Genomic DNA, 21805 nt, shown 5'->3' with positions numbered 1-21805 from the left:
ACTGGTTGGGCCAAATGGCCTGTTTTCTATGTAATCCTATGTTTACCAGCCCAGCAATTACATATGTAGCATTTTCATAAATCGGTCTTGATTAGATCTATTAGATTGCTGCTGTACAAAATGAATGCATAAAATTTATAACATCCAACTATATTCAATTAGAAAACCATAAGATTTCTGATTCTGAAATTAGGAATTCAAAGTTCTGATCCTAATTTTCATGAGTTTAAGATCAGGCTCAAGAAGTCAAGAGAATAAGGTACAGAAATGACCATCTTGTTCTAGATAAAACTGCAGCCTTGTAAAATGATAGCTTCACTACATTCTAAATGTATTAGTGAAATCTAATGGCAGAACACCAATGCTGCACCAACATTTATAATACACGCAAATTAATGATGTTAAATCACAGATACTGCTGTGACACAGGTTCCTCCTCATAGCGACACAAAGCTGATAGTGCCAAATTATACTGTCGAGTTATACTATTTTCTGTCCAGGAAAAGTTTAATTCTGTGTATGATTGCATGCATATGCAGAGCTTCATTAGAAACCTCCAAAGACCTGTTACATTTTTAATATGAGCTGAGGTAATAGAGCAGTTGGTTCTTTGCCAGTGTAAAACGGTTAAACAGTTCAAAAAGAGTGCTTCACACTGATTACTGTTATACTGATGACAACCTTGAGATGGCCTGACAGTTGTTTCCAGAATTCAATCTCTGCAGCTTCACTCCCAATTTGTAGTATTATATAACTTGTGTCAATGTGAAGTCAAAACCACACCATACCGACAAAAAATGTGCACCATAGCTGGCCCATAACAGAATGTACAGCTTGGAAATCCTAAATCTTTTCTATGGTGCCCAAATATTAAGTTCTGAAACCTCCCATAACTAGATAAAATCTCCCATAAACATGAAATTCACAGAAAAATGGATACGGGTTCAAATCTTACACACATCAAAATCAGGATGATTTACAATTGAAAATCATTTCAGCTAGATGTGAAGCATAGTTTGCAAAATTTATAACAGCACTATAATCAACAGCATTTTTATCCTTAATGAGTGAAACTATAATGGAAAAACTAAGTATGGAACAACTTATTTTATTCGATGGGCAACATTGGATTTCTGACAATGGTTGCCTCAAAGTAATTAATTCAAGAGCAAATAATTATTATTCTTAATCTTTAGATTGCATCTACAATGCAGCTCACTTAGGCCAGAAAATTGAACTATTTTTGCATTTACGGATATGACCACATGATTTAACTCAATTGGAAAAGTAAACAAAATTAATCACTATTTACACTGGCTGGCCCATAACCATAAAATCTGGTTTTACGTTGGTGAGCTCCAGGCATGGTTATTTCCAGGATATGCATCTATAATTTTAAAAGATCAGGTACATCCATAAACAATCTATATTCATAGAGTCTAAATGGAATAGAGGAACAAAGGGATCTAGGAGTATACAATCACAAATCATTTAAAGTAGCAATGCAGGTTCACAAATCCATAAAAATGCAAACAAAGCTCTGGGGTACATTTCTAGAGGAACAGAATTGAAAAGCAGACCGGTGTTATAGAATCTTGATTACACCACACATAAAATACTGCACACAGTTCTGGTCTCCATGTTATAAAAAGGATATAGAGGCATTTAAGGGGAAGCTAGATAAGTACATAAGGAACAACAAAGGAATAGAAGCAAAATACTGCAGATGATGGAATATGTTGAAGTAGGGTGGGAGGAGGCTGGTGTGGACCATAAACACCGGCACGGACCAGTTGGGCCGAATGGCCCGTTTCTATGCTGGAAATTCTACGTAATTTTATGCAACATATAGAAATATTCCTAATAAGGAATGATGTATGCGATTACACTTGAATTTCTTTTCAACATGGGCAGATCAATCAGCCTACGATGCTGTTACTCCGTAGACCTGGTTTCATTCTGTTCCGGGTATTCTGATGCAGTTGAAGGTAATGATGTTTCTTCAGGTATTGTTTCATCAGATTGAATATTTTCACGAGAAGAGTTCAAATTTGGAGGATGTTCATTTATACTTGTGGTGGAGACAACTGCTAAAAACACAGGAGAACAAAATAATTCATTTATTTCATGTCACAAATATATAGATTTATGTATTTAAAAACTGTATCAAACAGTTTTAGAAAACTGAAAGCAACACTTGGCTAGAAAATTGGTAGGTACACAATTGATCAGTTAGCTAATATCATTCTCTAGTCAACCATGGCTCAGTGGTAGCAGGTTCCCTCTGAGTCAGAAGGTTGAGTTCAACATAGGAACAGCGGTAGGCCATTCAGCCCCTCAAACTTGTTCCGCTATTCAGTGAGATCATAGTTGATCTGTATCTTAATTGTATTTATCCGCCTTGGCTCCACATTCCTTAATAACCTTGGCTATCAAAATCTATCCATCTGATTTAAAATTATTAATTGAGCTAGAATCTACTGCTTTTTGTGGGAGGGAGTTCCACATTTCTACCAACCTTTGCGTGAAGAAGAACTTTCTAACTTCTCTCCTGAATTGCCTGGATCTGATTTTAAGGTTATGTCTCCTCACCAATCTAACCCTTAGAGCCCTGGTAACATTCTGGTGAATCTGCACTGCACCGCTTCCAAGGCCAAAATATTCTTTCTAAAGTACGGTACACAGTACTCCGGATGTATTCTAACCAGGGATTTGCATAGCCGTAGCAAAACTTCTAGCCCTCTAGATATAAAGGCTAACATTATATTTAAACTCCACTTTACCCAGCTTTCACCATTTAAAAGATTGTTGGATCTAATTTTTTTTTGGTTCAAAAAGGATGACCTTACACTTAACTGCATTGAAATCCATCTGCTGCAGTTTTCCCCCACTCATTTAATCTATCAATGTCTCGTAATTTTATGCTTCCGTATACACTACTTACAATACCACCAATCTTTGTGTCATTGGCAAATTTGGATATGTGGCTCTCTATTGTGTTATCTAAGGCATTAATAAATATAGTGAATCGTTGAGATCCCAGCACAGATCCTTGTGGAACACCACTAGTCACTTCCTTCCAGTTCAACTACATGTCCTTTATCCCTACTCTCTTGTCTTCTACCACCTAACCAAGTCAATAATTTGCTTTCAATTCTATGCGCTTTAATTTTAAGCTAACAGGCTCACGTGTAACCTTATGTTGTGCCTTCTGGAAGTCCATATATAGTACACCCATAGACGTTCCCCTGTCTACTACTTTAGATACTTCCTTAAAAAATTCGATTAGGTCTTGCCTATTATAAATCCATGTTGGCTCTCTTTAATCAGCTCAAATTTCTCTTAAGTGCTCAGTCATATAGATTCCAAACACTTCCTCACAACAGGTCTATAATTTCCTGGTTTCTCTCTCTTTCTTAAATAATGGAGTTATATTTGCAATTTCCCAATCTAAAGAGACAGTTCCTGAATCGAGAGCGCTTTGGAAGATTATGGCGAAAGCATCTGCAATTTCCTCACTAACTTCCTTTAGACCCCTGGTGTGGAAACCTTCAGGTCCTGGGGATGTGTCAGTCTTTACTGCCATTATTTTTCCTAATACGGTTTTCTTGCTTGCATTAACTTTAGTGAGTTCCAGTCCTTGATCCCTTATTAATTTCCCTAGAATGTATTATTCTCTCCCTCTAATGTGAAGGCTGATACAAAGTAATTATTCAACAAGTCTGCAATTTCTTATTTTCATTTGCAATATTACCACATCTGCTTTTAAAGGGCCCACATTATCCTTGACTAACAATTTTCTTCTAATATAATTGTAAAACCTTTGTTAATCTTAATATCCCTCTGAAATTTATTTTTATATTCCCTTTTTATGGCTCCTACTATCATTTTTGTCTTATTTTATATATCTCTCGCAGTCCCCTGAATTACACTATTCTTTGCACTTTTGTACACTCTTTCCTTTAGCTTTATGTTATCTCTCACCTCTTTTGTTGACCCTGGCGTTTTACTTGCTAAGTAGAGCTCTTGCCCCTTAGGGGTATGTACCAGTCCTATATTAAGCAAAATTATTTTTTAAACACCTCCCACTGTTCATTTGTAGTTTTACCCATTAACAGTTTTGACCAGTTTTTTGTTGTCAGTCGCTTTCTCATCCCGTTAAAGTTAGCCTTACCAAAATCTAGAATCTTAGTGACTGTTATGTTTCTCCTTTTTAAATCCAACGTTGAATTCGATCATATTATGATCACTGTTAGATAAATGTTCCCTTATTGTTAGATTATTAACCACATCTGGCTCATTACTCAGACTCCTACTCCAGGGACACAAGCACAAAATCTAGGCTGACTAGTGCAGTATTGAAGGAGTCCTGCACTGTGTCAGAGGTGGTGTCTTTCAGATGAGACATTAAACCGAGGTCCCGTCTCTCCTCTCAGGTAGGCGTAAAAGATCCCATGGCACTATTTGAAAAACAGCAGGGGAGTTCTCCCTGGTATCCTTGCCAATAGTCATCCCTCAGCCAACATCATTAAAACAGATTATTTGGTCATATATCTCATTGCTGTTTGTGGGAGCTTACTGTACGCAAATTGGCAGACTCAATTCCCTACCTTACAACAGTGACTGCACTTCAAAAGTATTTCATTGGCTGTAAAGTGCTTTGGGACATCCTGAGGCCAGAAAAGACATTATATAAATGCAAGTTCTTTCTTTTTTCTTTTAGCATCTTGACTCAATTTAAAATCAGAAATTAATAGCAAAGCTTCACCAGTTCAAACTGCAGGATCTTTCTTCCTCAAACACAGTCATTCCAACTCTCACAGGGAACAGACACTGCACAGTAGGAAATCACAAGATTATAGATATTAAGTCATCTTTATCATAACAAATTACCCCTTCTAAAGGTGTTTACTTCGTAGAGGCGAAAGAATCATTAGCTGCTGCTAATAGTATTTTTTTTAAAATATGTGAACCTGACTAGAGATCAGTTCCCCCTCTTCTATCCTATTCCATGCTCCCAGAAGTCCCCTATTGCTTCTATTTTTCTTCATATTAATCGGAGTTGACTTCAAACCGTTTGCTGGGGCAGCAAATAATAAAATGCCAGCCCGGGTTCTCACTAATGCCTGCTATCCTGCCACTCCTGCTGAAAATTGCTGGCATGTAGGTAGGTGAGGACAGGATCTGGTCAGACTATGATGCCCCCACTCCCCACCCCGTCCCCGCAAGATCAAATAACCTGCCAACAATCACTGTTTAGACTCATACATGCGAATGACCGTATATGTGCGGTATTGACGGGGGCGGGGGCAGAGGGAGAAGGGTCTGCTACCTTGGAACCTTACCCTAGCATGAACTAGAGGTGGTGAGATAAATTGTTAGCACTGAGCCACTGCGTCCATCCAACCAACCACAACAAGAACATTTTAGCATAAGTCATTGGAATGTCAACATTAATACGTACAATACTGTAATAATCACAATCCTACTGGGCTAATGTGCTCAATGGCCTTTAAGCAGCTGTATAGGGGGAAGAATTTCACAGATTGTTAAATTTAAGCCAAATACTGAGTGTAAGGAGTAACAGGGCCCTCTAGTGTTTAGATTTATCAAATTATATAAAGCACACTGGACTAGAATTGCTTTTCTAAAGCATGGTTGATACACTTGATCAGCTCCGCTGGGCAGGCCACATTGTCCGCATGCCAGACATGAGACTCCCAAAGCAAGTGCTCTACTCGGAACTCCTTCACGACAAACGAGCCAAAGGTGGGCAGAGGAAACGTTATAAGGACCACCCTCAAAGCCTCCCTGATAAAGTGCAACATCCCGACTGACACCTGGGAATCCTTGGCTAAAGACCGCCCTAATTGGAGGAAGTGCATCTGGGAGGGCGCTGAGCACCACGAGTCTCATCGGGAGATGAAGGGGTTGATGAGAGCACGCAGAAATCAAGCGCCGGCAGTGGAAAGAGCGTGCGGCAAATCTGTCCCACCCTCCCTTACCCTCAATGACTATCTGTCCCACCTGTGAAAGGGACTGTGGTTCTCGTATTGGACTGTTCAGCCACCTAAGGACTCATTTTAAGAGTGGAAGCAAGTCTTCCTCGATTTCGAGAGATGGCCTATGATGATGATGATACAACTATCACAATGCTATTGTAATTAAAAGTACACATTTGCAGTTTTTTTACACTTACACAAATGCATACCGCCTACACTGATGGCATATTTACCACAATCAGAGCCTCTCATCTAAAAGATCCAAGATATTTATGAAAAAGGCACTTACTAAAAAAAGGTTTTTCAAAAACACATACCGCAGTGATAAAAGAACATAATAGGAGCAGGAGTAGGCCATCCGGCCCTTGAGCCTACTCCACCATTCAATAAGATCATGGCTGATCTGATCATGGACTCAGCTCCACTTCCCCGCCCGCTCTCCATAACCCCTTATTGTTTAAGAAACTGTCTATTTCTGTCTTAAATTTATTCAATGTCCCATCCTCCACAGCTCTCTGAGGCAGCGAATTCCACAGATTTACAACCCTCTAAGAAATTTCTTCTCATCTATGTTTTAAATGGGCGGCCTCTTATTCTAAGATCATGTCCCCTAGTTCTAGTCTTCATCAGTGGAAACATCCTCTCTGCATTCACCTTGTCAAGCCCCCTCATAATCTTATACTTTTCGATAAGATCATCTCTCATTCTTCTGAACTCCAATGAGTAGAGGTCCAACCTACTCAACCTTTCCTCATAAGTCAACCCCCTCATCTCCGGAATCAACCTAGTGAACCCTCTCTGAACTGCTTCTAAAGCAAATATATCCTTTCATAAATATGGAAACCAAAACTGCACGCAGTATTCCAGGTGTGGCCTCACCAATACCTTGTATAACTGTAGTAAGACTTCCCTGCTTTTATATTCCATCCCCTTTGCAATAAAGACCAAGATACCATTGGCCTTCCTGATCACTTGCTGTACCTGCATACCATCCTTTTGTGTTTCATGCACAAGTACCCCCAGGTCCCTCTGTACTGCAGCACTTTGCAATCTTTCTCCATTTAAATAATAGCTTGCTCTTTGATTTTTTTCTGCCAAAGTACATGACCTCACTTTCCAACATAATACTCACGTGGAAACACATCACTATGTAATTTCCATGTTACCATGACAAAAGTAACACTTATTCTGACTTTTCGTCCTCCTCAAATAAATAAAAAAGTTTGCTAGTTTCTCTGATGGGTCAGCAAGTTTGTCCAGTAAGTACATCAGCCACACAGACCAGGAAGGTCTGAAGTTCAATCATTAGTCTCTGCTGAGTTAAGTCAATACCCGTGGGGCAGCGGTAGAGCACTATAACTGGCTGCATCTTCCTAGGTTATGGTGACAGAAAAATTGGCTAGGGTTCTTTCTCCTGATCTCTATCCAGTGCCCACCCTGGAAGTACATGTGTGTGAATATTGAAACTGAAATAGGTTCAAGAATGACACCCTCCTATGGTAAAATAGCCTGCCACCATCAATGTCTACTTCAAGCAGCTCTGTGCCTACTACTCCCAGAATTTCGACAGGAGCGCTGGCCGTTCATTGTATGCACCAGGATTTGCTGTTTGTGAGGCCCTGCCTCTTCATTTAAACCCTTTGTTCAGCAATAACGGATCTATGGTAAAGAAAACCACTTTTTAGAGCCATGAAAGAAAACAGAATTTGCTTTTTGCTGTATTAAATATCAGAATAAGTTAAAGCATGAATTTCAATTTTTTCTGGAATAAATTTCCTGAAACTGAGCAGTGTATTCTAAATGGCTTTAGCATTTGTTCTTTTTAAAATCTATTTATACATATACGCACACAGAGCCTAAAACAATGGCCCAGATTTTGCCGTGGTAATGACGGTGAAACTGTTAACATTTTCTCTCACTTCCCCTCTGAAACTGACAGCAACTTCAAGATTTAGTGCATGTGTGGATAAACGCAGAAATCCTGAAGTTGCTGTCAGTCATTCCCTGCTCCGCCACAGGTTGCACTGTGGAACTCCCCAGAGCTGGTAATCATTTGATGGATGAAAACTTATTTTATGATGGAATATCGCTGTTAAAACCCCCTAAAACGTTAAGCCTTGTTGGAACAGTTGGAACTGGGTTTTTAATGACGTACTGACTATTGAACAACCGTTCTGACCGTTAATCTTATATATATGCCCTAATCTTTATTTCGCTCTCTGTAAAATTTATTGAAAGTAAATTATAATCTGTGCATTTTACTTCCTGGTTTGCTGCCGGTGAGAATTCTTCAATGTGATTGGCTTCTTAGCATGCTTGATGACATCGTTGTTGCAGATTTGGTGCCAGACTCAAACAAAGGTCGGAAGAACTGAAATCGACAGCAGAGAGATCGCTAGATCTTTGTGGGCAGCTTTTTTTTTTTGAGGTCAGCAGCAAGCGCCATCATTTCACCGCTGACTGCAAATTCCAGGACAATATTTGTTCATATAAACAATAACAGGAAGCAACTTGAACTATTATTTAAGTTTGGAAGGAATTTTGGCAAAAAAGTCCAAAATTTAAAATGTTTTAATATGAACAAAATATACTAAGTAAGAACTGTAGCAAATAATAAAATGTTAAAGAAATGTTTATGCTGAAGTTTAATTCTTAGCCTTGAAAAAACTCACAAACGAGGGATAGCAAAGAGCTGCTCCCCCATATTATATGCAGAAACTTATTTAAGTAACTGTAGCATTTATTTATTCACTTTTTCGGGAACCAATGAAAAGATACTTCATTGTCAGATCAGTTACAAACATATTTCCAAGTTTTTTGGTGTGTGATTCCCTCCACTTCCACATTCAACCTCTTGTGACAGTGTTAGCTTTATCTCAACATGAGCAATGCCATGGGAGATCTACATATAAAAATAGTCTTGTGGTATCAGAAGTGTAAACTCTTCAGAATGTCAAAAGCATAATGAACTTACTGCTGCTGGATTTTCAGACCTTGGTAACCTGACCTCATCCCAAGGCTAGGAGCCAGTTATTTACACGCAGCTGCCAATCGACAGAACTTTCCCTGAATAATTAGTTACTAATTGATCTCAGAATGCACCTATTTAGATCAGTACCTGAGTCATGGTCTTAAAGGTACAAGCCAGGTAAACATTTTCCATCTTAGTAGCATAAACAACATAGCCGTGCTTCTACTCCAATATACCCATGAACACCATGATAGCAGCTGGCAATTTCAATAAAATTGCACTTTCATGATTTCACCATATAGAACATGACAGGCTATGTTTAAATAAATTAGTATCAGTAAAAACTGATTAATTCCAAAGGAAATTCAGCTTTTATATTTGAAATGCAATTAAATAGAATCCTTATGTTTATCCACACTTTTATCAACCATAATGTTTTGCTTCATACAGGAGTAAAATATTAAGTTGGAATCAATTTGGAGGAAAGATAGTATCAATGAAGGTATAAATGAGAGGATAAATACCTGTATATATTTAGTACTAAAAGCAGACAAGTTGAAAGTGAAGAATGTTGAAGTTGATGAAGACACATGATAAGTCTTACGAGGTTTCAATGTTCAATAGTTTGGCTTATTTTACATTATTCCTTCATCATTCAACTGTGGTCTTGTTTTGAACTGCTATTAAATTGCAAAAGCTTTATTTTCTACCACTTAAATTGTACTTTTCCCATTTTTCTAAAAAATATATACATAATTAAGAGCTTAGAGAGTTTCTTCAATGCATCATTGTAGGTTACCTGTGTAGTCCCAGTAGTGCTTTACAGCAAAAACAATCAAAGTTGATAGGAGCACTGAGCCTGCAGTATATAACTGAAAACAAACACACAAACAATTTAATGGCTAATTTCTGAAAGCTTCAATAAGTAAAATAGTTTCAGAAGGCACTAATTGAAATGTGTACACCATAGATGGCAACAGTGTGTAGATGCTCTGGGCTCAGTGACATACATCTGTAATTCTAGGTGGAAACTGTACAACTTGGAATACGTACAGCTTTAGTTTGAAATACTATTGGCTGATGTTGGCTTGATTAGGCCTTTGCCACACTGACCAATCTTGCACTCCAGCTCTCAGAAGCTAAGCAATATTTATCATTTTACAGTACACAAACATGGAAGGTTTGATTTTATGAACACCAGAGATTCCAGGGATTGAAAGACACAACATGCGTGAGAATTTATTTGGCAAATATTTTGTTTGCTATTTCATGACTCTTTCATGTAATTTATACTGTATATCATCGATGGTAATATCATATAGCTCTTTGTGTCCATAAACAAAATAAAGTTTCCCAAATACTTTCATGAAGATGGTACCCATTAAAATTCAAAATCAATGGCAGAACATAAATCATCATAGGGAGTCTCTTGAACGAGGATGACTTGCTTCACAGGTGTTTCGATGAAAGACCCGATATTCCAGTCCTGAACTCCAATTGAGGGGGTAGAAGATGCCTGTGCGCGAATTTTTTTAACGTGTGGTGACCGTTGCACACCAGCCACCACACGGGCTTGACAGAGCTAGGTCTTGGTCCAGTGGCAAGGATTAACCAAGACGATTGGAGACCTGCTCTGTTGCACGGACCTAGCGCGCACACATATCACAGTGTGGGCTGGCCCGTGCTGCCCCTGGGCCCTCGGCTCTTCTGGGCCCCGTACCCTCATCTGTCGCACCTCCGCCACGATCTCTCGCCGCTCCTCCACCATAAAATTCACCGCATCTCACCACAAACACTCGCGGCTCATCCGCCCTGACCTTCCCATTCCTCTGTACCTGGGTCCTGCCGATGTTCCTGCCCATGCTCCAAAACGTAAAATGTGCAATATAAAGAGCAATCATAAACAATAAATGGTATTTGTTGGAATACATACTAAAGCAGCAGTGCAGATATTAATCCATATTGTTTTCAGGTAAACACGAAGCAAAGCTATAGAGCATGGGATGAAAGCCTCTTCGAAATCAACAATTATACACCTGGGAAAATGGAGAAAATGAAGGAATGCGTCAATACACTGCCAAAGCAGCTCACACCTAGAATTGAATTATTGGGCTCAATTTTGCCCAAGCCTGTTTTCTGGCATATTGCCAGAGTTACGCCCATTTTTCTAGGCCAGAAATGTGCCAGAAAGAGTTTGCCAAAGTTTCCCCAATGTATAATTCAAATTTGGCGCCATGTCCAGTCACCTCGGCGGGTGGAGCCTACTGTCTGCGCCGAAAAAAACTATGCCGCACCTTCTGTGCATGTGCGACAAAAAAAGTGACATTTTTGACGTTATTTCAATAGACGCGCATGCGCAGTACAGCTCCGCATTGACAATCGGCCATTTATAAAGAGCCAGTTGTGTGTGTGAAAAGCAGTGCTGTGTGAGAGCATTGGATAAATCACAGCTGCAGTAATACAAGATGCAACACGGTGCAAGGACCAAGAATTTCTTACAGGATGAAATGGAGGCACTAGTTACTGTGATTGAGACCAGATTGCAGGAGCTAGACACCAGCAGAGGTCACATACAAGTTCTACCCAAAGAAATGAAGAAATGCTGGAACTACTATTTTATATCAGTCGTTACGGTGGAGGACACGAACAATATTCCAGCAGTGGATAGTCAAGGGGCTATAGGGTGGGAGGAACTTAACACAATCACAATCACTAAGGAGGTGGTGCTCAGTAAGATAATGGGACTAAAGGCAAATAAATCCCCTGGACCTGATGGCTTGCATCCTAGGGTCGTAAGAGAAGTAGTGGCAGGGATTGTGGATGCATTGGTTGTAATTTAACAAAATTCCCTGGATTCTGGGGAGGTCCCAGCAGATTGGAAAACTGCAAATGTAACGCCCCTATTTAAAAAAAGGAGGCAGACAAAAAGAAGGAAACTATAGACCAGTTAGCCAAACATCTGTGGTTGGGAAAATGTTGGAGTCCATTATTAAAGAAGTAGTAGCAGGACATTTGGAAAAGCAACATTCGGTCAGGCAGAGTCAGCATGGATTTATGAAGGGGAAGTCATGTTTGACAAATTTGCTTGAATTCTTTGAGGATGTAACGAACAAGGTGGATAAAGGGGAACCAGTGGATATGGTGTATTTGGACTTCCAGAAGGCATTTGACAAGGTGCCACATAAAAGGTTACTGCACAAGATAAAAGTTCACGGGGTTGGGGGTAATATATTAGCATGGATAGAGGATTGGCTAATTAACAGAAAACGGAGAGTCGAAATAAATGGTTCATTCTCGGGTTGGCAATCAGTAACTAATGGGGTGCCGCAGGGATCAGTGCTGGGACCCCAACTATTTACAATCTATATTAATGACTTGGAAGAAGGGACCGGTGAGTTAACATAGCCAAATTTGCTGACAATACAAAGCTGGGAGGAAAAGTAATGTGTGAGGAGGACACAAAAAAATCTGCAAAAGGACATGCTAAGTGAGTGGGCAAACATTTGGCAGATGGAGTATAATGTTGGAAAGTGTGAGGTCATGCACATTGGCAGAAAAAAAAAATCAAAGAGCAAGTTATTATTTAAATGGAGAAAGATTGCAAAGTGCTGCAGTGCAGCGGGACCTGTGAGTACTTGTGCATGAAACACAACAGGATAGTATGCAGGTACAGTAAGTGATCAGGAAGGTCAATGGAATCTTGGCCTTTATTGCAAAGGGGATGGAGTATAAAAGCAGGGAAGACTTGCTACAGTTATACAGGATATTGGTGAGACCACACCTGGAATACTGCGTGCAGTTTTGGTTTCCATATTTAAGAAAGGATATACTTGCTTTGGAGGCAGTTCAGGAGAAGGTTCACTAGGTTGATTCTGGAGATGAGGGGGTTGACTTATGAGGAAAGATTGAGTAGGTTGGGCATCTACTCACTGGAATTCAGAAGAATGAGAGGTGATCTTATCGAAACATACAAGATTAAGAGGAGGATTCCACAGTCTGGCTTTGCTAAATGTTAAGTACTGCGCAGGCTAGCCAGGCTTCGGTTCCGGGGGATGTCTCCAACAGCTACGCTTCGGTTGATGCAATGTGCTATCATTCATCATGGTCTTTCAAATCAGCCTGCTGCCTGCGCTGTGTGACCCTATCCTGTCGCCCACCCTGTGCCCCCCCTACCCTCAGTTGCTCACCATTTGTCTGTGTTCTGTTATATTTTGCAGAACTTGAGGCCAACCCTGACGATGCAGAAGATTATTCAGACGAGGAGGAGTCTGAAGAGGAGAACATCTTCCAATCCCACCCTCCTGACCAAGAGCATGGGGCTGAGGGGCAGGGGATTGAGATGGATGAAGCCTCCACTGTTTTACTGAATTTGGTGGAGGTGCAGGTGCCACCCATTGAGGTACCAGCCCCTTCGGTGACTAGTGGTTTGAGTGTTGGTGGGACATTCCATGGTTTCCTAACATCCAAGGCTGCGGATCCCAGTGGTGGGGTACGAGCCACACCCATGGGGACAAGGGGAAGGAGAGCTCAATTGCGCTCTCCTGAGGTGCAGGATCTAACAGATGTGGTTCAGATGATGGTAATGAGTGCGGAAAGCATTGACCATACGCGATCACTCCTGGGGTGAGTAATGAGGTAGCGGGACTGTCGGGACAAGTAACAGCAATCTCACCAGAAATAGGAACGATGTCAGTGACCATGAGGGAGGGAATGTCAGGGATGGTGCAAATACTATCACTGAACATGGTAATTGAGACACTTTTGCTCAACATAAGGGAGGGAATGTTGCAGGTCGTTAAGACACTGTCAGGGTGCATGTTGGAGTTAGCTGCTGCAATAAGGGAACACGCCCAGACCCCACGTCTATTGACAGAATCAACTGCCACTCCCACTCCAATCCCCACACCAGCCACTGAAGGGCCCCAAGCCGGGCCCTCCACATTGCCCCCCAGACCCTCCACATTGCCCCTTACCATCCCCCCCCCCCCCCCCCCCCCGCAACAGGTGCGCACTACCCGAGATCTTAAAAAGAATAAGCTTGGTACCAACCCCAGAAACACTGTGCCACCGCCTGCGGGCAGGGGTGGTGGAGTCACCAAGAACAAGCGCAGCGGGCTGTCTTACAATAAGGTGGAGGAGAGATGGGTGCAGCCTTTCTTTGCTGCTGCTGTTGTGGTTATTATTGTTGTTACTGTTGTTCTCAAATTAAAAGATTGTCAATTATGTAAATTTACAAGTTTAAAAGTTAGTAAGTGGTCTTAAAGTTTTTAAGTGATCTTAGAGTTTTGTAAGTGATTGGAACTGAAAATATATTTTACATTAAATCTGAATAATTTTCATTATTTGTTCCTTTATTAACACAGCATGCAGGACAGGTTCTTTGTTCTCTCTCCCCAAGGTCTGTATGGATGCACTTCTCTCCCCGCCCCCCTCATCTCTCCCAACTCATTGCAGTCTTGTGCCTAGTGCAGGAGCCTTCCGATCGCCACCTCCCTCCCCGGGATTGTTTTCCAGCCGAGCCAGTGTCCGAGCACGGGGCCGATTCTGACATCCGACGCTACGACCCTCCAGCCCTGCTTGAAGACGTTCAGTGGTGGCGTGTGAGTAAAAATAAAATGAAAACTTCAGAAATCCAAGAAACTGCCATGTACTTCGTTGAAAGGTAAAAACAGTTGAACTTTATTATGGATATTTCAAGTGTTAGAGACTCCCTCCAAAAACTTTGATGAAAAACAATGGCGTCTTTCAGCGCCGATTTTTCAATGTGTGCTGCTTTCTGTTAACTCACCAGGAGGTTTTTCGGGAGTGGTCAGATACGTCGACCTAGGCTAAAGAATTTGGGGGCAAACTGCGAAAAATGCTGAAAACTGGCGCCGACATGAAGGAACTTCTATGACGTAAAAAAAACCTAACCTAAAACCAGTGCGAAGAGAGGCGTTGTACACTTTTCGCAGCTCAAGGATGGGAAACTTGCGAACTAAACTGATGAGCCGTGTGCGCTCCGAGAGAGGCCATTGGTGGGGGGGGGGGGATTTTTAAAAAAACCCACAAAAACATCCCCAAAACATTGCCCACACCACCACAACATAATCGCTAAAAAGATTAAAAGAACAAACACTCGCACTTACCTTCGGAGTACTTTACCTTTCTCTGCGCCGCTGGCTATGCTGGACTACACTGATTTCCCAGGCGGTCATTCCGGGCGGACAAATCATGCAAAAGTCCAAAATACTGCCGGTGTCACAACGAGAGGCGTTGCACACCCGGCACAGCTCTGGCGATGCTACTCAGCAAAACGGGACTGGAGGATCGCGATGGGGCGCAGGAAACCTGAACGCCACCTTTCACGCCGCTCCGGGGCGAAACCTGGAGTGCAAAGGACCGGAAAATCCAGCCCAATAACTTTCTTTAATAAAAACAGAAAATGCAGTGGCTGAATGAGACCATCTGTGGCTTGGCACTTCAACTCTCCCTCTCACCTTCCTATCTTTGGTTTCCTGCGATGCTTCAACCGAGCTCCAATGTAAACGTTCTAAGGACAGTCCTTCCTCCTGAGCTCTGTGCAATCATCTGGTCTGAACAATGACCAACACCAACTTCTCCTATGCAATTCCACCACATTCTCTTTAATCCTGGCACAGTTGTGGTCATCTTTTGTCTTTTTAATGTCTTTTTGCAGTCTGACTGACATGACGTTTGTCTATAATCCAGCCCTTTTCACCTTTGTAGCAATTTAAAAGCTTATATTTTAGGCTGTTAACTCCATTAATTCCCTCTTTTTAATAGTAGCTAGCAAATCGGCATTCCTGACTGTTGCCTGCTGTCCTTCCTCTTTGTTCTGGTCAGGCCTATGGAGGGGTTTCTCTTCCTCAGTTGATAACAGACCTGTTGTATAATCCCAGTATTTCCTATTTTTATTTCCAATTTCTAGAACTCATGGTATTTCTTTCTATCTCAACAATTCTCTTGGGTTGATAATGTGTGACATGGTGTTATTAGACAGATAGCGACCGACTAGAACATGAAAATGAAACCACTACATAGAACTTTGGATTCATATTTACATTACTAAATGTAACATTGCAGTACTAAACAGTTTGATTAGTAACTAAAATTAGAAATCAGAATGGATTATGTTTTTGAATACATTTTGCTATTACCTTTCATATAACTCCAGCAGGATTGAGATGTTGTTGGAATGGTTTGCGGTGGCCAGGTTTAGGAGGTCTAAAATTCTCTCTGGTATATGGAGACCTTCCTCTACCAATGAGCCCAAGCTATAAAATGCCTGGTAGAAGGCAAATAAATGTTATGGGTAAAGATAAATGTCACACTAAGCCTTACAGAATTTGCTGGACTATGTTAAACTAGTCTAAAAACTAGAACAACTCCAATACTCACTTGAGAATAATTATATAAAGCAGCAGACGCGTACATCTCAATTGATTGTGTGATGTCTTTTTTATGGTTCTTGTGACCGTAATAGAAGTAATCTCCCATTTTTACTAGAACTGAAATTTACACAGAAGAAATGGGTTAGTGCATTGCTACTTACTGGATGTGCGATTTCAGGCCAGATCTGCACAGTATACATACCAAAAGGATGTGTATTCAACTGAAAAGCTGATAAATTATAATATCTCCAGGTATAATCGACACTGCTATTTGTCAGCTCCTAATAGAAATACAAGGGTAGATTTTTAATTACTGACCACAAAAATGAAAAAGGTAAGCTCAGAATTTCCAACAGAAGCTACCAAAATACCAGTTAACAGTTACTCACTGGGTTTTCTTCACAGAGATAGGCAACATTTGTCTGTGATGTTTCAATTCCTGTTTCTGCTGTGACAAGGAAATACAGCAGGGCTTCATTCCTAGGGCAAGTGAGGTTAGATTTTGAATAAATATTGAATCAATGGTAACTATTTAACTTATTTGAATTTAGGTGCTAAATACAGAAATTTAAAATATACTTAATGTGAACATTATGCAATAATGTAAATTCACCAATTAAAGTTCAGAGTTAGCAACATTGCACAATGTACAATGAGACTTGAGAATCGACCTGAAACAGTAACTCTGTTTCTCTCTCCACAGATGCTGCCTGACCTGCTGAGTATTTCCAGCATTTTCTGTTGCAAAACAATTCGGATATAATGTGATCAGTTTCCTACTTTTATCTTATTACAATATATTGAAATGCAAATGATTAGGTGAATTCACAATATTATAGTGAATGAAGATATACAAAAGGTAAAAAAAAATAGTAGACAACATGGACATCCAAGGAAATAATTGAAACCTCTAGTTCTTGGTGTATATCGTAGTTCTCAGTTTCTGTACAGTGCCACCAAACACCAAGTGAGATACAACATTGTTTTAGTTTTGAAGTTTATTCAGGTTCTATCAATCTCTAACGTACATACGAAGTCTTGCACATGCGTTGTAAATGTCACTTTCTTCACTATTGACAACTGCCCTATTGTCATAAAACAGAATATCCTCTGATTAATTGTGAACAATGTCATGGGAGATCCATAATGCCATAAGGAAGCAGTAGCAGAACATTTGGAAAAGCATAATAAAACCATGCTGACTCTGCTTGACTGTATGAAAGGGAAATCATGTTTGACAAATTTTCTGGAGTCCTTTCAGAATGTAACGAGCAGGGTGGATAAGGAGGAACCAGTGGATTTAGTGTATTTGGATTTCCAGAAAGCATTCGATAAGGTGCTACATAAAAGGTTACTGCACAAGAAAGGAGCTCACAGGGTTGGGGGTAATATATTAGCATGGATAGCAGATTGGATAACTAACAGAAAACAGAGACTGGGGATAAATGGGTCATTTTCTGGTTGCTGATGATGCAAAGATGGGTGGGAAAGCAAGATGTGAGGTGTGGTGGTGTAGTGGTGATGGTACCAGTGTTCTCATCAATCTGTTTTTATCCTTTAATGTTAAAAGTTTAATTTGTCGGTTTTAGTGCCCCTTTAATAAGGGGGCACTTGTAATAATGTTTTACAAAAATAGCTGTGAGAATGACACAAAAAATCTGCAAAGGGATATAGACAGGCTAAGTGAGTGGGCAAACATTTGGCAGATGGAGTATAATGTGTGAAAGTGTGAGGGTATCCATTTTGGCAGGAAAAATAAAAAAGCACATTATTATTTAAATGGCAAGAAACTACAAAATGCTGCAGTACAGAAGGACTTGGGGGTCCTTGTGCGTGAAACACAAAAAGTTAGTATACAGGTACAGCAACTAATCAGGAAGGCAAATAGAATGTTGGCCTTTATTGCAAGGGGGATAGAGTATAAAAGCAGAGAAGACCTGCTACAACTGTATAGGGTATTGTGGAGGCCACACCTAGAGTACTGCATACAGTTTTGGTCACCTTCTTTAAGGAAGGATGTACTTGCATTGGAGGCAGTTCAGTGAAGGTTCACAAGATTGATTCCAGAGATGAGGGGGTTGACTTATGAAGACAGGTTGAGCAGGTTGGGCCTATACTCATTGGAGTTTAGATGAGAGGTGATCTTATTGAAACTTATAAAGATAATGAGGGAGCTCGACAAGGTAGATGCAGAGAGGATGTTTCCACTCGTGGGGGAATCCAGAACAAGGGGCATAGTTTAAGAATAAGGGGTTGCTCATTTAGAACTGAGATGAGGAGGAATTTCTTCTCTCAGCGAGTTGTAAATCTGTGGAATTCTTTGCCTCAGAGACCTGTGGAAGGTGGGTCATTGAATATATTTAAGGTGGAGATAGACAGATTTTTGAGCAATAAGGGAGTGAAGGGTTATGGGGAGCGGGCAGGGAAGTGGAGCTGAGCCCAAGCTCGAGGGGCCAAATGGCCTACTCCTGCTCCAAATTCTTTTGTTCTTCTGTTTATCTGCTGGTAGCAGTTAAATTTACTCGCTACTGTGATAGACAAGCAACAAACAAAATTAAATTAAATTGCAACCTTGGAACAGAGCAATATTTGCCATCTCTGGTATCTAAGAACATAGGTACTTGTACCCTTACTCTTACCAGGATCTCTGAAGATAGGCATCCATAGCTTTTCTCATGAAATAACCCAAAAAACCATTTTGTTCAGCAACAAATCTGGTCCAACTGTTATGGAAAAAACACACGCAAAAATAAATCAGAGTTTTAGATAGTTGTTCATAATAAAAGGTTTCTAAGAAAGCATATCAAATATACATCTTACAGCACTGCTTGTCTGGGGTTGTGTGGAATAGATTCAAAGTTTCCTGTACTCCAGTAAAAGGAACAGCGAATTATACTTTCAAAATGTCCAGCAGATCCAGCTTTATAGTAGTATTGAAACGCCTCAGTCTAATAAGAAAAAGACATAAAATAAATGTCATTTCAATAAACATTTTCCAAATAGAACAATTTGCTGAAACAATAGTGGAGAATTTCCTAGGAGCCTTATAAAATCACTGGAATTGTACCGGAAATCCCACTGATGTGCACAAAAAGGGTTTCCACTGCACTGCTGGTTGTTATGGTGGTGGAGAGGGAGTAATTCTCAGGAAATTCCTGGACAAGATCTAGACGGTGACAAGGTGTTCTCGCATTATTACCCACATGAGTAAAACAAGGGCAGATAAAAGTCATCAGAACCCGAATGATTATATTGCAGCCCATTAAAATACTTCTTGATGATTCACATGTTGTAGAATGCACACACAACTTGCATTTATAGAATGCCTTTAACGTAGTAAAACATCCCCAGGAGCATTAACAAAATTTGACACCGAGCCACATATAATGATATTAGGACAGATGGCCAAAAGCTTGGTCAAAGAGGTAAGTTTAAAGAAGCATTTTCCCACTCACTTAATCTATCAATGTCACTTTGTAATTTTATGCTCCTGTCTACACTACTTGCTATGCCACCAATGTTTTTAATCATTGGTAAAGTTGTATATATAATCTAAGTCACTTCCTTCCAATTCAAGTATACACCCATTATCCCCACTTTGACCCTTCTACCATCTAACCACTATTTTACCACGTCAATACATTGCCATCAATTGCATGAGCTTTAATTGTAGCTAACAGTGTCTTATGTGAAACCTTACCGAATGCCTTCTGGAAGTCCATATAATCTACATCCATAGGCATTCGTCTGTCGACTACTACAACTTTTATATAGCTCCTTTAGCAAAGTAAAACATCCCAAGGCGCTTCACAGGACTGTTATAAAACAATGTTTGACACCGAGCTACAAAGAAGAAATTGGGGCAGATGAGCAAAAGCTTGGTCAAAGAGGTAGGTTTTAAGGGGCACCTTAAAGGAGGAAAGAGAGATAGAGAGGTTTAAAGAGGGAATTCCAGAGCTTAGGGCCTTGGCAGCTGAAGGCATGGTCACCAATGGTTGAGCGATTAAAATCAGGGATGCTCAAGAGGCCAGAATTAGAGGAGCGCAGATACCTGGGTACAGGGGGTGTGGGGCGGTTATGGGGCTAGAGGAGATTATAGAGATAGGGAGGGACAAGGCCATGGAGGTATTTGAAAACAAGGATGAGAATTTTAAAATCAGGGCATTGCCAGACTAGGAGCTAATGTAGATCAGCGAACACAGGGGTGATGGGTGAACGGGATTTGGTGAGACTTAGGATACGGGTAGCAGAGTTTTAGATGAGTTCAAGTTTATGTAGGGGGGGAAGATGGGAGGCCAGCCAGAAGAGCACTGAAAGTAGGCGGTCTAGGGAATGGAGCAGATATGTGGTCGGATGTTCAGCTCGGGGTGAACTGCAATACCAAGGGCTAGATTTTCGGCTTTTATGTTTTTGGGGCGATTTTGGTGGCGGGGCTGGAAAGTTAGCGGCCGGGAATAGTTTGAGCTTTAGTATTTAACTTTGGGCATCTGGGGGCCTGCGTCAGTGGGTGAAGCGCTAAGGGAGGCATTGTACACCTCTCTCGGTGCAAGGAAGGGAAAATCCCAAGTTAACGAGTCGCCGTGAGTGCTCCGAGAGAGGCCTGGTGGGGATGGGGAGGCGGGGGGGGGGACCTAAAAAAACCATTCCTAAAACATTACCCACGCCACCGCAACACAAATCACACAAACATTTAAAACAAAAAGCACTCGCACTTACTTTTGCAGTACCTTCCTCTCCGCCACCGGGATCGTTCGACCACTCTGATTTCCCAGGCGGTCATTGAGGGCACACTGCCGGACGGACGGGTCGGGCGAGACTCAAAACTCGCACCCGTGTTGCAACCAGGGGCGTTGCATACCTGACATAGCTCTTCCAGCGGTGCTGCTCAACACCGCCACAAAACCTGACCGGAGGATCGCTGCAGGGTGCTGGAGACCTCTCCGCCGCCTTTCACGCCGCTCTGGGGCTAAACCCAGAGCGCAAAGGACCGGAAAATCCAGCCTCACGGTTGCGAATGGTCTGGTTCAGCCTCAGACAGTTGCCTGGGAAATGGTTGGAGTCAGTGGCTCGGGAATGGAATTTGTAGTGGGGACCTAAGACAATGGCTTTGGTGTTCCCAATATTTAGTTGGAGGAAATTTCTGTTCATCTAGTACTAGATGTCGGACAAGCATTCACAAAATTTTCCACATTGATAATCAAGATTCATACCTTGCAATACTTCCGCCCATATAGGTTAACATTGCTGCTGAGATCTAGTGGCTGAAAATCTGAAAAAACTCTGATGGACTTCCACTAAAATTATGGCCATAAACTCAGCTGGGACCCTGGTACACTAGGTTTTGGCCTTGCGTTGATATTTCCTGTATCTCTCTGTGGGAGTCCAGCAAGAGGGACAATGATTCCCTAAATCAGATGTGTCTGTGCCCCGACCTTCTG

The 21805-nt window shown here is 41.1% G+C and overlaps 1 protein-coding gene across 4 annotated transcripts in view; it reads right to left on the bottom strand.

The window, feature by feature from the left end:
• Positions 1-488: 488 nt before the first annotated feature.
• The window catches only part of LOC139243146 (protein sel-1 homolog 3-like), a 125969-nt gene continuing 104652 nt past the window's right edge, over positions 489-21805 (bottom strand). For 2 of the 4 annotated variants that reach the window (XM_070870713.1, XM_070870710.1), the window contains exons 16-24: positions 19188-19315; positions 19007-19090; positions 16757-16847; positions 16570-16648; positions 16375-16484; positions 16134-16261; positions 10907-11009; positions 9773-9845; positions 489-2090 (exon numbers count right to left, since the gene is read on the bottom strand). In XM_070870713.1, the coding sequence (XP_070726814.1) occupies positions 1936-2090; positions 9773-9845; positions 10907-11009; positions 16134-16261; positions 16375-16484; positions 16570-16648; positions 16757-16847; positions 19007-19090; positions 19188-19315 (951 nt within the window). In that variant the 3' untranslated portion in view covers positions 489-1935. The remainder of the gene's footprint in view (positions 2091-9772; positions 9846-10906; positions 11010-16133; positions 16262-16374; positions 16485-16569; positions 16649-16756; positions 16848-19006; positions 19091-19187; positions 19316-21805) is intronic. The other 2 variants (XM_070870712.1, XM_070870714.1) reach the window with 2 other exon arrangements.

Source organism: Pristiophorus japonicus, chromosome 2 (genome assembly GCF_044704955.1).
Source record: "Pristiophorus japonicus isolate sPriJap1 chromosome 2, sPriJap1.hap1, whole genome shotgun sequence".
Lineage (NCBI taxonomy): Eukaryota > Metazoa > Chordata > Chondrichthyes > Pristiophoridae > Pristiophorus > Pristiophorus japonicus.
This window is presented reverse-complemented; position numbering and strand designations above follow the sequence as displayed.